The 16,636-nt window shown below is 40.7% G+C and overlaps 1 protein-coding gene and 1 long non-coding RNA gene across 2 annotated transcripts; both read right to left on the minus strand.

Annotated features, from left to right (window-relative positions):
- Positions 1–3,210: 3,210 nt before the first annotated feature.
- LOC135559560 (uncharacterized) lies at positions 3,211–3,438 on the minus strand. The gene is made up of 2 exons (XR_010461584.1): positions 3,375–3,438; positions 3,211–3,281 (listed from the first exon to the last, which is right to left on the minus strand). It is a non-coding gene; the product is annotated as an uncharacterized LOC135559560 (long non-coding RNA).
- A 4,468-nt stretch (positions 3,439–7,906) lies between these two features.
- On the minus strand, positions 7,907–12,329 carry LOC115112555 (mucin-5AC-like). The gene is made up of 8 exons (XM_065011165.1): positions 12,073–12,329; positions 10,557–10,738; positions 10,077–10,090; positions 9,396–9,567; positions 8,903–9,150; positions 8,526–8,709; positions 8,252–8,438; positions 7,907–8,060 (listed from the first exon to the last, which is right to left on the minus strand). Exons 1-8 carry the CDS (start codon positions 12,327–12,329, stop codon positions 7,907–7,909), a joined length of 1,398 nt encoding a protein of 465 aa, XP_064867237.1.
- Between the last annotated feature and the right edge of the window lie 4,307 nt (positions 12,330–16,636).

Here is a 16,636-nt window from a genome sequence, read left to right on the forward strand (position 1 = left end):
ATCTTATTTATTTGACCATTATATTATTTCATGGGTATGTTACTGTCCCTGGTCTAATTATGTCACACATATAACCTACTTTCTGTGAGCTCAGAGTTCCTTTTTGATGACTTGGCAGCAAGTCTACAGTGCCTGGAGCTGGGTAAAACTAATAAAGAGTCCTAGTATTACGGCCTTTGGGCAATGGGGTCCCTACTAAATTGACCCTACCTGTTCTACTGCTTACTTTTAATCTCACAGGAATGTTGTTTACCTTCTTAGGTGGGACTTTCAATGTTGATTCAGCGTCAATACAATTATTGATCTAATTACAAATTAAATGTATATCTAATCCACCGTGACCCTATGGCACCTCAAGGCATAACCTTCTAAATATCTGTCATGTCCTGTCCATGACTTTGATTGAAATCGATGTTATGTTTGTCAAGTGCCTTGACTGGGGTGGTCTATTGAAGGGCCCATTATTCCATAATCCATCATTCTGTTTCAGGTAAGGGATTTCATGAAACTGTAGAGAGTACTTCTCATTTAAGATAATTTGCCAGATAGTTATTGTAACTCACGGGTAGGCAATCTTCTGGATGGAAGTCAGGGCACACAGTCTTAGCCTCAATTGGGATGAGTTGGCCCATAATCTTTACGCACTCAAACTTGAGACACTTGTCTCCAGATGGTATCCAGACGGAACCAGGTTGTTGAGGTGAGAATATGAAAGATATCAGCAGGAGATTCTTCAAATGATGTAAGATAAGATATACTATATCATTGCTAAGATAGTGATTTTGCATAACACTTTATTACTACAGTAAAATTAAATGTTGGTGTTTTTAAACAATCGAATGAAATAGGACTGATAAATTGTATATACAATTTGGGAGATAAATAATGCTGCCTGATGCTATTTTACCTGAATAGTGTGTGTGGTATTATCTGGCAGCATAACCACACAGCTTGTCTGTACACACTTCCCACAACACTGCCCAGGAACGGCTTGATGATCAAAGCCCTGAAAGGAAGAAGACAGACCAGAGAGGAGAAAACCTTTATGATCTCTGTTATACCAATGTGTGATCCTGGTAACTCAAAAGTAATTACACGTATTCAGTAGTTGCCCAATAGTGGACACATAGGAATCAGGCTTATTACAATATTTTGAAATTGCTAAGAACTCATCAAATATTAGACTAAGTTGGTTAAATTACGTATGAGGCTAAAGTGTGTAGATGTGTCAATAGAGATCACATACCTGCTGGCAGTGAGTGTCACATTCAGTAGGTTGACACTCAATGATATGTAGATGGCTTTGGGCATCCACCCTGTCACCACACACACAATTCTTACACTTGTCCCCAGGAACATGGGCACCAGGCTGGAATGAGAAAATGCAATATTTCAATGGAAAATGTATAAATTGATTTTTTTTGTTGTTTAATATCTAATCTAATACATGTATAACCTCATAAAAGGATTGCAAAAAAAATATTGTTGGCACCTAGATAAATGCCTATAATTGTTTAATGTAGGGTTTAAATTGTTTTAGTTTGACTTCATTTTTTATTAATTTATGCAAGTAAAATAACATTGTCCTCTTATCATAAGTTAAGTTCAAAATTGGTGATAGTGTAGAAGTGGTGGTACTGGCAAAAATGAGCATCGCATAGAATGCATTCTCACCTGTATTCAGTGTTGTTAAACACACAGACATCCTTTGGCACTGTGGGGCAAAGAACATGGATAATCATTCAATACTGCAACTAACATGTTGGGATTTCTAGGATATGCACACACACATTACACATACATGCACACACACACATTACACATACATGCACACACACACATTACACATACATGCACACTCAAGAACATGCAAACTCATACTCACTGCATTGATACGTTGGGCAGCAGACTCCCATAGTTGCCTCTGTCTCGAATCCGACTGGACAAGTTATCTTGGAAGTAGAGCATCGTGTGACATCACACTCTGTTTGGAAAGAAACAACTATTGTTTAAAAAAGTGGCCACATTGGTTGGATATGTTAGGTAGTCACCAAAAATATAAATGTTTTTACAGAGTTGTTCCAAAGCCCCCATAAAGAGCATATTATCCAAAGAAGTCACTCACCGCATTTGTCCTTTTGACAACAGTCAACGGTTTCTAGGACCTTAACTTGGCCCTCCTGATCACAGGTGAGAGGAGGCTGATGTTGGCATGCCACCGGCTGGCACTGGATTTCCAGACTGTATGGGTCACATACACAATCCTGGCAGTTGCTCACCCAGGTCTCATTAGCCTGCAATGAGGAATATTTTAAGCACATCAAGGTTTGTATGGACACTACCAGTACAAAGTTCAATCATTCAGTGTGTGGAATCATAAATTACTGAAGCACTTTGAGGTTCTAAGAAAAGCGCTATAGAAATGTAATAAATTAATATTATAATTATTTTTACTATTGCATACCTTATTATACATGATTGTCAAAAGTGAACTACCCACATGATGTGACTACCCACAATATGAGTATGTCATTAACTAATAGTTTCTCTTCCCTGCTAAAACCTGTGAGAGAAATTCTATCAATGTTACCTGTTTTCATTCTCCATTTGGCAAAGGGCAAATATCTGATGAACCAAAGAGAGAAAAATACATTCAAAAACGAAGTCATTGAAGTACATTCCACTACTTAGTTTTGATAATGTACTGTATGTACCGGAAGCACTTGATAAAATCTATATAAATCAATATAAACCAAAACCCACACCACTGACGTATCTGTGAAAAATGCTGTGGTAAAACGTTTATTTTTATTTTTTTATTTTTACAAAAAGCTAAACCAGCTTTCAAAAGACAACTACAGTAGCAACTAACAATTAACACTTTGTGCTTCCCAAAGTGAAGGCCGGCAGGATGTAGCTACTATCACAGCACAATACTGTAAGTCCCCACACCCTCAATATACAATGCTGTTATTTGACCATTCTTACCACAGCTGGGGATACAGTAGTTTGAGCTGGAACTCATCAAAGTGGTACCAGGAGGGCAATAGCATCCCTCCAATTGTATATCTCCCATGACGCTGAACTCATTTTGAGTCTGGATGAATTTGAAATTGTATCTGCAGAGATATTCAAAAAAAAGTTTCAATAGCTGAGAGACTTTTCCTAGTCGTTATACCCATCCACTGAACAACAACAGCATTATACATACCAGGCATTACAGGTTGGTTCAACTTGTGGACCGCAGGCATTATAAACCTTGGGTTTCTCGCATGTGAAGTCTGTAGCAGGTGAGATAAAAAGGTTAATTACCAATAAGCTACATCATGGAGAGGTTGTCTGAGCTTTATAGTCTTGAGGAGTGACCTACTTACCACATTGCCCATTTGTATAATTTCTCCACTCAATACAGACTCCTGCATGTGCACATGCATCAGCCGACATAATCGTCCGAGGTGGTTTCAACAGGCTTTTCCGTTGCGACATCGCCAAAGATCCATCTGCTGGCCAAGGACCGCGAGCTTTCTGAATCGCTGTGTCTCCAGCTCACCTAGCGTACCAGAGCACCTGTAGCATACTCCTGAGCTACAATTACCCGGGCCCACGACCGGTCTGTCGATGTCACCGCATGAAGAGGAATAAACAGACTCACCCCATCGCGACGTCCCCCAAAGGTTAACTCTCTAGCCCTCGCTATCTCCCTGCTTGCTAATTCGGCCTGCTAACGGCTAGCTTGTCAAGCTCCGGTCCGCTAACTGCTACCTTGTCTAGCCCGGGCCTACGAACTGTTAGCTTGTTAGCACAGGCCTGCTAACCGTCTGAACCACCGCGTCCCAATTACTCTCTGAACCCATTTACTTTCTATCTCTTTTTGATTTTTAATTTGTTTATACCTTCCGGAAACCTGCCTCACCCAATGTGATACGGAATCGCTATTACTTTTAATTTTATTTTTATGACACACTCAAGAACCTCCAGACGCTAACCAGCTAACTAGCTACAAGCTATTTAGTCATTGTTAGTTTTTTAAAAACCTGGATAACACTCGCCAGCCCAGCTTCCCTGCCCATCCACCGCTGCCCCCTGGACACTGATCTCTTGGCTACATAGCTGACGACGCTGGACTGTCCATTAATCACGGTACTCCATTCTGCTTGTTTGTTTTACCTGTCGGCCCCGTTGCCTAGTCAACGCCATTTTACCTGCTGTTTGTTGTGCTAGCTGATTAGCCTCGCCTACTGTTTTTAGCTAGCTTTCCAAATTCAACACCTGTGATTACTGTATGCCTCGCTGTATGTCTCTCTCAGATGTCAATATGCCTTGTATACTGTTGTTCAGGTTAGTTATCATTGTTTTAGTTCACAATGGAGCCCCTAGATCCACTCTGCATACCCCTGTTACCTCCTTTGTCCCACCTCCCACACATGCGGTGACCTCACCCATTACAACCAGCATGTCCAGAGATACAACCTCTCTCATCATCACCCAGTGCCTGGGCTTACCTCCGCTGTACCTGCACCCCACCATACCCCTGTCTGCGCATTATGCCCTGAATATATTCTACCATGCCCAGAAACCTGCTCCTCTTATCCTCTGCCCCCAACGCTCTAGGCGACCAGTTTTGATAGCCTTTAGCCGCACCCTCATACTACTCATTCTCTGTTCCGCGGGTGATGTGGAGGTAAACCCAGGCCCTGCATGTCCCCAGGTACCCTCATTTGTTGACTTCTGTGATCAAAAAAGCCTTGGTTTTATGCATGTCAACATCAGAAGCCTCCTCCCTAAGTTTGTTTTACTCACTGCTTTAGCACACTCTGCTAACCCTGATGTCCTTGCCGTGTCTGAATCCTGGCTCAGGAAGGCCACCAAAAATTCAGAGATTTCCATACCCAACTATAACATCTTCCGTCAAGATAGAACTGCCAAAGGGGGCGGAGTTGCAGTCTACTGCAGAGATAGCCTGCAAAGTAATGTCATACTTTCCAGGTCCATACCCAAACAGTTCGAACTACTAATTTTGAAAATGACTTTCTCCAGAAATAAGTCTCTCACTGTTGCCGCCTGCTACCGACCACCCTCAGCGCCCAGCTGTGCCCTGGACACCATTTGTGAATTGATCGCCCCCCATCTAGCTTCAGAGTTTGTTCTGTTAGGTGACCTAAACTGGGATATGCTTAACACCCCGGCAGTCCTACAATGTAAGCTAGATGCCCTCAATCTCACTCAAATCATCAAGGAACCCACCAGGTACAACCCTAACTCTGTAAACAAGGGCACCCTCATAGACGTCATCCTGACCAACTGGCCCTCCAAATACACCTCCGCTGTCTTCAACCAGGATCTCAGCGATCACTGCCTCATTGCCTGTATCCGCCACGGAGCCGCAGTCAAACGACCACCCTCATCACTGTCAAACGCTCCCTAAAACACTTCTGTGAGCAGGCCTTTCTAATCGACCTGGCCCGGGTATCCTGGAAGGACATTGACCTCATCCCGTCAGTTGAGGATGCCTGGTCATTCTTTAAAAGTAACTTCCTCACCATTTTAGATAAGCATGCTCCGTTCAAAAATGCAGAACCAAGAACAGATACAGCCCTTGGTTCACTCCAGACCTGACTGCCCTCGACCAGCACAAAAACATCCTGTGGCGGACTGCAATAGCATCGAATAGCCCCGTGATATGCAACTGTTCAGGGAAGTCAGGAACCAATACACGCAGTCAGTCAGGAAAGCTAAGACCAGCTTCTTCAGGCAGAAGTTTGCATCCTGTAGCTCCAACTCCAAAAAGTTCTGGGACACTGTGAAGTCCATGGAGAACAAGAGCACCTCCTCCCAGCTGCCCACTGCACTGAGGCTAGGTAACACGGTCTCCACCGATAAATCCATGATTATCGAAAACTTCAATAAGCACTTCTCAACGGCTGGCCATGCCTTCCGCCTGGCTACTCCAACCTCGGCCAACAGCTCCGCCCCCCCCGCAGCTCCTCGCCCAAGCCTCTCCAGGTTCTCCTTTACCCAAATCCAGATAGCAGATGTTCTGAAAGAGCTGCAAAACCTGGACCCGTACAAATCAGCTGGGCTTGACAATCTGGACCCTCTATTTCTGAAACTATCTGCCGCCATTGTCGCAACCCCTATTACCAGCCTGTTCAACCTCTCTTTCAAATCGTCTGAGATCCCCAAGGATTGGAAATCTGCCGCAGTCATCCCCCTCTTCAAAGGGGGAGACACCCTGGACCCAAACTGCTATAGACCTATATCCATCCTGCCCTGCCTATCTAAGGTCTTCGAAAGCCAAGTCAACAAACAGGTCACTGACCATCTCGAATCCCACCGTACCTTCTCCGCTGTGCAATCTGGTTTCCGAGCCGGTCACGGGTGCACCTCAGCCACACTCAAGGTACTAAACGATATCATAACCGCCATCGATAAAAGACAGTACTGTGCAGCCGTCTTCATCGACCTCGCCAAGGCTTTCGACTCTGTCAATCACCATATTCTTATCGGCAGACTCAATAGCCTCGGTTTTTCAGATGACTGCCTTGCCTGGTTCACCAATTACTTTGCAGACAGAGTTCAGTGTGTCAAATCGGAGGGCATGCTGTCCGGTCCTCTGGCAGTCTCTATGGGGGTGCCACAGGGTTCAATTCTCGGGCCGACTCTTTTCTCTGTATATATCAATGATGTTGCTCTTGCTGCGGGCGATTCCCTGATCCACCTCTACGCAGACGACACCATTCTATATACTTTCGGCCCGTCATTGGACAATGTGCTATCTAACCTCCAAACGAGCTTCAATGTCATACAGCACTCCTTCCGTGGCCTCCAACTGCTCTTAAACGCGAGTAAAACCAAATGCATGCTTTTCAACCGATCGCTACCTGCACCCGCATGCCCGACTAGCATCACCACCCTGGATGGTTCCGACCTTGAATATGTGGACATCTATAAGTACCTAGGTGTCTGGCTAGACTGCAAACTCTCCTTCCAGACTCACATCAAACATCTCCAATCGAAAATCAAATCAAGAGTCGGCTTTCTATTCCGCAACAAAGCCTCCTTCACTCACGCCGCCAAGCTTACCCTAGTAAAACTGACTATCCTACCGATCCTCGACTTCGGCGATGTCATCTACAAAATGGCTTCCAACACTCTACTCAGCAAACTGGATGCAGTCTATCACAGTGCCATCCGTTTTGTCACCAAAGCACCTTATACCACCCACCACTGCGACTTGTATGCTCTAGTCGGCTGGCCCTCGCTACATATTCATCGCCAGACCCACTGGCTCCAGGTCATCTACAAGTCCATGCTAGGTAAAGCTCCGCCTTATCTCAGTTCACTGGTCACGATGGCAACACCCATCCGTAGCACGCGCTCCAGCAGGTGTATCTCACTGATCATCCCTAAAGCCAACACCTCATTTGGCCTTTCGTTCCAGTACTCTGCTGCCTGTGACTGGAACGAACTGCAAAAATCGCTGAAGTTGGAGACTTTTATCTCCCTCACCAACTTCAAACATCAGCTATCCGAGCAGCTAACCGATCACTGCAGCTGTACATAGTCTATTGGTAAATAGCCCACCCATTTTCACCTACCTCATTCCCATACTGTTTTTATACTGTTTTTAATTTATTTACTTTTCTGCTCTTTTGCACACCAATATCTCTACCTGTACATGACCATCTGATTATTTATCACTCCAGTGTTAATCTGCAAAATTGTATTATTCGCCTACCTCCTCATGCCTTTTGCACACATTGTATATAGACTGCCCATTTTTTTCTACTATGTTATTGACTTTTTAATTGTTTACTCCATGTGTAACTCTGTGTTGTCTGTTCACACTGCTATGCTTTATCTTGGCCAGGTCGCAGTTGCAAATGAGAACTTGTTCTCAACTAGCCTACCTGGTTAAATAAAGGTGAAATAAAAATAAAAATAAATAGGTCTGCAAGCTGGTGCAGCCAATAGTAATATCATCCATATGGCACACATCAAAGATACATGCCACAAGGAATGGCTCATAGGGGATTATCTTATGGCAACTCTCAAAGACCCTAGAAAAGATGTCACGCTTCAGTTAGAGTAGATACTTAAATATGATAATTCACTTTGTTTTGTCATCAGGCTTTGTCAAATGATTGCCGTGTTTTAGTATGTCAAGTTATTGTTCGCACTGAGATTATTCTGATTGAGAGGTTATCGATACTACAGAGGAGATGTATTGTGTATACTAATTGCTACTTACTTGCTTTGAATGAGATGACAAATGGGTGGATCGCAGCCTGGTGGTGGTGTCGGTTCTGGTGGTGGTGGTGTGCACTGACTGTTATTGTGGTCAGCAACATGCCATTGGTGTGCCATGTCTGGACAAGATGAATCGATAGTTCCATTTGGCAAGCGGCAGTCATCTGTCCGGTTGTTGTCACATGTACCTGAATAAGATTGAAAACCATCGTTAGACAATGAGACATCATGGGGTAATCATGGCAACAGAGTGACCATAAAACACCTGTACTCACCACACTGTCCCTCAGAGTTGCCACTGAACTTGTCCCAGGGCAGGTATATGCTAAACATAAGACCAGTGAAAGACACCTTGGCATTAATTGCTGGTATGACTAAAAGGGTCTCAATTCTGTTGTCTGTGATGCGGAAGTCCTTGGTCTCATATGCCGGGATGATGCGTTGTTGGTTTACATAAATCTAAGACAAAAATATTAAGAGATGGACAAAATGGTTACAATAATTCAATATTTGTATACCTATTAGTATTCTAGAACTGTCTCCAATATCTAATACATAGAGGAAGCTAAGGTAATCAAAAAAGCGAATCCTTCTTAAATGAAAAACGAAGGAAAATGTCTTGAACATACAGTATCTGAGATATTTTAATTACCAGACTTGTGAAAACTCCATCAACGTCCTTCTTGGTCATGAATATCTTGTAAGATTGGTAATAAATGGTCAGAGACTGAGGACAGGAAAGTCCATCTGGGGCATCACAATAGTAATTGTCGATTACAACACTGAAGTTGTACTTTGGCAGGATTTCTTTGACCAAGACGTAAGAACAATTTCCTTGGAAGCCATAGTATGTTCCATCAAAGGTGACATAGTGAGGGTCTCCCCAACCATAGCAGATACCTTTGTAAGAAGAGAACAATTAGCATTTAAAAAGACACAGATGTGGAATTATTTAATAGTGCTGTGCTGAAATGTTTCAAATATTTCTTTTTTATATACATTTACGGCTGGTAACTACAGTATTAGATCACTCTAAACCAGTCAAGAGTAAGGATTATTTTTCAGATTTTGAACTAAAATCAATAGAAAAAGTGGATTTTGTGACACAAAGAATTAACATGTATTGAAATTTGTTGTGAACTTACATTGACACTCATAGTGGAAACAGCATCCAGATTCGTCATACACTTTGATCGGAGGATAGTTATTTTCACATGCTATTGGCTTCGGAGTCTCACAATGTACATGCTCATAAATAACTTTCCCGTTGGCGCATGTTCCGTTGGTGCACTGGTTAAGTTTCCAGCTTTCACCGTTCTACAAACACAGACAAATATTAGGCTTGCAGGAAATGTCTATAAAATCATACCATTCATTATGTGTTTTTATTAATCAGCCTTTTGTAAATAATAATTCCTATGGAATGTTTCCACAAAAGTTATTATCTATAGAAGAGCAAATACCTGTCTAGGAGGATGTTCATGGTGACAGTTTATCTCAATTGGATATTTTGGGGTGGTGGTTGGTCTTTCTGTTGTATGTGGTATTGTTGTTATTTTTGTTGGAAACTGTGTAATGGTTGTTGTAGTATGACAACTGATAGAATGGACATCTAATTGTCAAGTCTTGTAGCAGAGACCAATGTAGCACCATCCATCATCGTCAGAGACATTGCAAACAATTGAGCCTGAAAGTATTTCAAAGAGTATTACAAGTTTTTCAATTGAACTTGTATAATTCCATACAAATTGAACATAACCAATGGCTGAATTAATGGTAATATACAAAAAGTTTCAAACTTGGAAAGTTGGAAAATAAAAACTTACCAATGGGGAAATCACTATGATTGAAATGGCAAGAAAAACAATGAACGTGTTCAGTGGATGGAATCATTAGTTTTCTTGTTCCACCAGATATTACAGGAAATTAAGTTGTAGGAATAAAACTAGTGATAGGTGGCTGAGTTGTTGTTGTTATTATTGTGGTGGGAGCCAAATCTGTAGTGGTTGGGATGTGTGTTGTGGTACCACATTGACAACATTTCACTCGTATCTCGTAATCGAAGCACTTTTGCTGAAGACCTTGCTCATTGTTTTTACAAATCAGTCCAACGGATGGATTGCAAGCTGAGAGATCTGAAGTCCAGGCTATTGTTTTGCTCTACATTCAACTGCCTCTGGAGCTGAGCAAATGTGATAACCACTAGCAATGATGTTCTTAATGGATTCATTATCTCCACCTTCAGAGCCAGAGGTTGGCTGACCAAGGTTGATCCAGTCTGACCACACACACGTTTCACCACCAACGCAGGCGGTAGGTGTTCCTAGTGTTGAGGTTGCTGTAGGAGTAGAGGTCGGAGTCTGAGCTTTTGGACTTGTTGTAGGTGGAGCTGTAGATGTTGAGGTTATAGTAGTTGGTTTGGGAGTAGCGGTGTGAGGAACTGTTGAGGTTGTTGTGGTGCTTGGTATGTGGGTTGTGTCTGTAACGTCTGTAGAGTCCGAACGATTTGGCCTACTAACTAATATGACCATTCTATGGTTTCACACGAGTCGTCTGATGCCGGTACCACCGATGTGCCAACCTCTGTCTGTAGCATCCGAAACGTTTGGTCTACAACCCCCACATGTGTCACTGAATGGAAGCTTTTTGTGCCAACAAAAAAAAAATGGGTTATGTCTTTTATTTTACATTTATTTAACCAGGTTGCCCAGTTGAGAACAAGTTCTCATTTACAACTGCGACCTGGCCAAGATAAAGCAAAGCAGTCTGACACAAACAACACAGAGTTACACTTGGAATAAACAGACATACAGTCAATTACACAATAGAAAAGTCTATAAACAGTGTGTGCAAATGAAGTAAGATTAGGGAGGTAAGGCAATAATAAATAGGCCATAGTGGTGAAATAATTACAATTTCGCAAATAAACACTGGAGTGATAGATGTGCAGAAGATGAATGTGCAAGTAGAGATACTGGGGTGCAAAGGAGCAAATATACTGTATATATATATATATATATATATATATATAAATAAAATAAATATCAATATGGTTATTATATGGTTAAATATGTATAAAAAAACACAAATATTTCCTGAACTTTCTTATACCTCCAGACACTTTTTTGGCATGAATGAATGTGTTATTCAAAGCGTTCTATGGGCTACAGTAGTAAACACCAAATTCAATATTTAATCAACTAAAAAACAAAGACTTTTCAAAGTACATCCAATCTCTATCATGTTTATGAACTGAATAATTTAGCCTACTTTATGCTTCTCAAAAACAGCTAATCCACAAAACGTGTTGCACAACTTGCTATGACTGTCTCCATCATGGTTATTGTCCTTTCACCATTGTCTGTGGATATGTAAGGCTGCAGTGTTAATCATTGTCACCATCCTCAGGGCTCACACATCTGTATAGCACATGTATTATGAAGCTTACCTGCAATCTCAGGCATCCTTGACATTGAGGGGATGATGTTAACTGTGGCCTTTGATGTATCCTCTGAAATCAAAGTGTATGTTAATAAGTTACATGACGTTTTAATGTAAATCATTGTGGAATCCTGTGTATTTCAGGCTCTGTTATGTAGTTCTCTTGCCAATCCTACATTTACCTGTTTATTAATCATAACTCATGCTAAAGGGCACATAAAGGCAGGACTGAGCGTATTCCCTCATTGTTAGGCTGTCCAATGAGATAAACATTGGAGCTATTGTGAGAGTGCTATGACATGCAGTAACATACAGTTTAGCCCTGTCAACACTAAAATACAAGGTTTCATGTAAAACAAAATCATGGATTCTACCTACCACATTGAGAGGCAGTTAAACCAATCGCCAGAGCCATCCATATTGACACCCATGTCGGTGTCTGTGTTGTCCCCATGGTCATCCTCTGGGTAGTGAACACAGGTGGTATGAGAAAGGTACTTGTTGGTTCTTGGCTTTATACCACCTGAGTGAAGGGAAGGTCCTTGGTTCTTCTGGACGTGAAGGTGTGGCAGAAGGGTTGGCTCCGTTCCAAGCATTTCATAGCCCTCTAATACCAATATGAGAGGTTTAAACCCCATTTTCGCATTGCACAGAAAAAGGTGTAATAAACAAGTGGTTCCTAGATTTGTTTACCTTCTGACCAAGTTGAAATATTTATCACGACCAACCAAATAAACCAACCGTATATGTCAACCTAGTCTTGAGTTGAGCCACAACCCAGGAGGATATTATAGCCCTGACCCATCATTCAGGAGACACAGTGTCCATAGACAATGTTCATAACCATTATTATTGCATTAGTTAACTACTAGATTTTTTTATTTTTTTATTCAAATATATATCGACTGAATTAATAACAAAACAGGTCAAAAAGTGTTTGTGTTAATTTGTTTTGTTTATCTTCTTATGACTCTTTTAACAGACCAACATAACACGCTCCAGGTGTGTTCCTATGATAAGAGTGATTACTGATTCAATATATTGTCCCTACACGGAGGCTGAAATGTCTTATTGTTTCTCCTGTCACAAAGAGTTTTTACACACAATGGCAATATTGCTCATGACTTGATATGAAGGAACCCCTTGGTTACATGACTAATTAATTGTTTATAATCACAAAATGCTATTAGTATTGTTACAATGCACAATGTGGTTATGTGGTGCTGTGGAATGTAGCTCCACCATCTCATGTCCTTAGGTCAATATTCTTGTAGAAGGGTCGTTCCTTTGGATTTCAATCACTTTTGGACTACACCCCTTTTTATTTGAACAAAACTTTCTATACATATTAGAAGTAGTCAGAAAGTAACTTTTTGGACCTGAATGCCAAAACATTTAGGACATAAATTTGCTCAAAGTTGACCCATTTTTCATACCCCACCCTACCATTAGACATCCATGTCTTCATCACTTGAAAAGATAAACGGTTTAGTTTGATATTATTTAAAAGCTTGGAAACAGGGTAGTCAAACTATTTTATAATAATAATTAAAAAATATATATATTTTAATACATTTGTTACCTAAAACATCAATTATTTAAAAATGCATGTATTCCAATCTTCACATATGTTGTAGCTTAGAGCGTATTTTAGAACATCTGAGGTGTTTATGTTGTGACTGACAACGGTGTCATGTTTTGACAGATAAAATCAACATTTCTACTTTCAAATGGTAGCACAAAGATGGTTGGAGGTCCCCACATCAGAGAATGTTGACTTGAATGGGAACATCAGTTGTTTTAAATTGTTTTGTCAATCTTCCATACAAATCCATTGAAATCATAGAAATATAGATAATAGAACAGCCATTCCTATTTAAGTTAAAATAGTTTTACAACACTGTTTGCAAGGTTTTAAACTATAACATACTCAACTGTTTACCTTTTCCAGTGCTGAAGACATGGATGTCTCATGGTAAGATGGGGTATGCAAAATGGGTCAACTTTGAGCACTTCTATCTCCACTTTCTGACCATTTCTACCATGTGCAAATATCTATGGAAAGTTATGTTCAAATCAAAAGGGGTGCGGACAAAAAGTGAATGAAATCAAATGGAACGACCCAGAACTGAGGTTCAAAATGAGTGTGTTTTGGCATGAAACCCCCCTTTTGGATTCAAAATACACCCATTAAAACTGTGAATGAACTGAATATACTGTTGAAAGCTGTGTTCCGGTTGCAAAGCATCACTTGATTCATGATTTGAAAATGCAATTGTCACTGAGCTATTCATGAATTTCACACAAGGGTTAGGAAGATTCTAATTAAACTGTATCCCCAACTAGACCTTTGCCAAGATTATTAAGGATATTGATACCATCTTGTAATTTAAACATACAGTCATATCCTTGAAAGTAAATGATAGCAGGTTATTTTGAGGTACTCGTAAGCATGTACATAGGTAGCTAATAACAGTTTTGTTATTTAGCAGACGCTCTTATCCAGAGTGACTTACAGTTACTGCATTCATCTTAAGATAGCTCAGTGGGACAACCACATACAGTTGAAGTCAGAAGTTTACATACACCTTAGCCAAATACATTTAAACTCAGATTTTCACCATTCCTGACATTTAATCAGAGTAAAAAATCCCAGTCTTAGGTCCGTTAGGATCACCACTTTATGTTAAGAATGTGAAATAGAGACAGAGAAGAGCAGTCTTGGTTGAGTGACTGACTGTTTAGGGTCAAGGAGATTGTTCTGAGAGAGATAACGAGAAAGTTGATCAGACATCACACTCGTGTGTTTTGGAACGAAAAGAAAGAAGGGATACAGGTCTATAATTTTTTTTACGTCAGATGAGTTGAGTGTTGGTTTCATGAGGAGGGGAGCAACTCTGTCCATCTTGAAGTCAGAGGGGTAGAATGAGTTGATGAGGGAAGAGAGGAATGGGAGAAGGCCTACAAAAAGTATGTTTCTTGTGTAACTTGCTTTTTATTAAATAATATTGCCTTTATTATGGCTAACACATGACTTATAATGTGTGAATAGGAAAACACTTAAACAAAGCCTAATATGTGGCTAATAAGACACAATGAAGGCATTTTAGCTACTTATATACACACATATAAACTAACAACAAGTGGTTTATACTGTATGTGTAGCCTACCTTAAAGTAAAGTGTTACCAAATAAATCAGTTTGTATATTATACCCGTATTCATGTTTAACCCCACAAAAATAATAATATGTAATTACTCCATAACATATCGCAAAATAATTGGTTTTAGTCATTAGCGCACAGTGCCATGGAGACTACACACTAGAAGGGCCATACACACCTGGACACAACAACCAGAGAGCTCTATGCCGTGTATCCCTATGGCAAATAATGAACTTAATAATAATTTTGGGTCATCGGTACAGATATCCAGGACTATACATATACCATACATCAAAGTTAGTTGGGTCATAGTTGAAGCAAGAAAAATAGAACTGGGTCAAATACATGTGTCAAATACTTGAGGTGACTAGATTAACTTGCCTGTTATAATGTTACTAATGGAATAGTCTCAACAGTGCAACCTAGGCTTGGCCAAACCTGCACATCGGAAATTCAGGATTTTAAAACTTGATGTTAGATGGTTCTTCGCCCTGAAAGTAGTCTATGGGCCAGGAGAAAATGTATTCCATGCTTTGGTTTTCTTTAGACAGCCACTACAAACTTCAGCTAACTTTAGCCACCACTAGATAACAATCAATGGAAGGGACATGTGTGAGGCACATGGGGATGTGTGAAACTTACTCCTCAGCCTGAAGTGTCCCCACTTGCACAAGCAAATATCTAGCTTTTCTTTTTGTCCTAGACTTGGCACTCCGGTACCGCTTGCCATGGGTAGTAGAGAGAACAGTCTATGACTGGGGTGGCTGGGTTCTTTGACAATTTTTAGGGCCTTCCTCTGACACAGCCTGGTGTAGAGGTCCTGGATGTACTGTGATGTACTGGGCCAAACGCACGACCCTCTGTTATCGTCAGGGCCGCAAGGCAGATGCCCTGGGTTTGAGCCTCAATGTGAGCCAAATCACCTTTTAGTGACATCAAACCAAATATGATGATTATTTCAGTTTATTTGACTGTGACATTTTGACAATTGCATACATGCCCCCATCAGTTCTAGCAGTGGCTAAAGTTAGCTGACATTTATAGTGGCTGTTAAGATAATGGATTACAGTTTCTCCTGGCCCACGGGCTACTATTAGGATGAGGAGCCATCTAACAACAAGCTGTAATATCCTGAATTTCCCCTTTAATAAAGCCTGTCTTGCTGTAGGTACTGTATTGCAGCTTTCAATTCATCTTGAAATTATATACAAATGTTAATTGAATCAACAGGAAGAAATGTCAGCCCATCTAGCCATATAAGACCAGAGAAATTGGACTCTGCACTGATGCCCTAACCTCTTAGTTGAATGGTGTAGCAATTTAATCATCGCTTGGTTTGTTAATCACTTGAAAAAATTGCCAATAAATGGTCATTCCCACTTCATTCACTGCCAGTCCTTAGACTCACCAGTTTATATATTTAGGCCGGTCATTGCAATTGTTGCACTGCCAAAATGTGTCAGCATTACAGCACTTCCAAGAACAGGATCTGGAACCCGGCACTCATGAATACATGTCCATTTAATAAAGTTGCATTTGATGTCATTGATGTGATAGAATTATCATTTGAAAGTAATCATTTGATGGGGGACCTCCCTAATATGTAGGTCAGTAGGCCACATCTGATCATTTATCACTCCAGTGTTAATCTGCAAAATTGTAATTTTTCGCCTACCTCCTAATGCCTTTTGCACACAATGTATATAGACTCAGTTTTTTTTCTACTGTGTTATTGACTTGTTAATTGTTTACTCCATGTGTAACTCTGTGTTGTCTGTTCAC

This window comes from Oncorhynchus nerka, linkage group LG27 (assembly GCF_034236695.1).
Source record: "Oncorhynchus nerka isolate Pitt River linkage group LG27, Oner_Uvic_2.0, whole genome shotgun sequence".
Classification (NCBI taxonomy): domain Eukaryota; kingdom Metazoa; phylum Chordata; class Actinopteri; order Salmoniformes; family Salmonidae; genus Oncorhynchus; species Oncorhynchus nerka.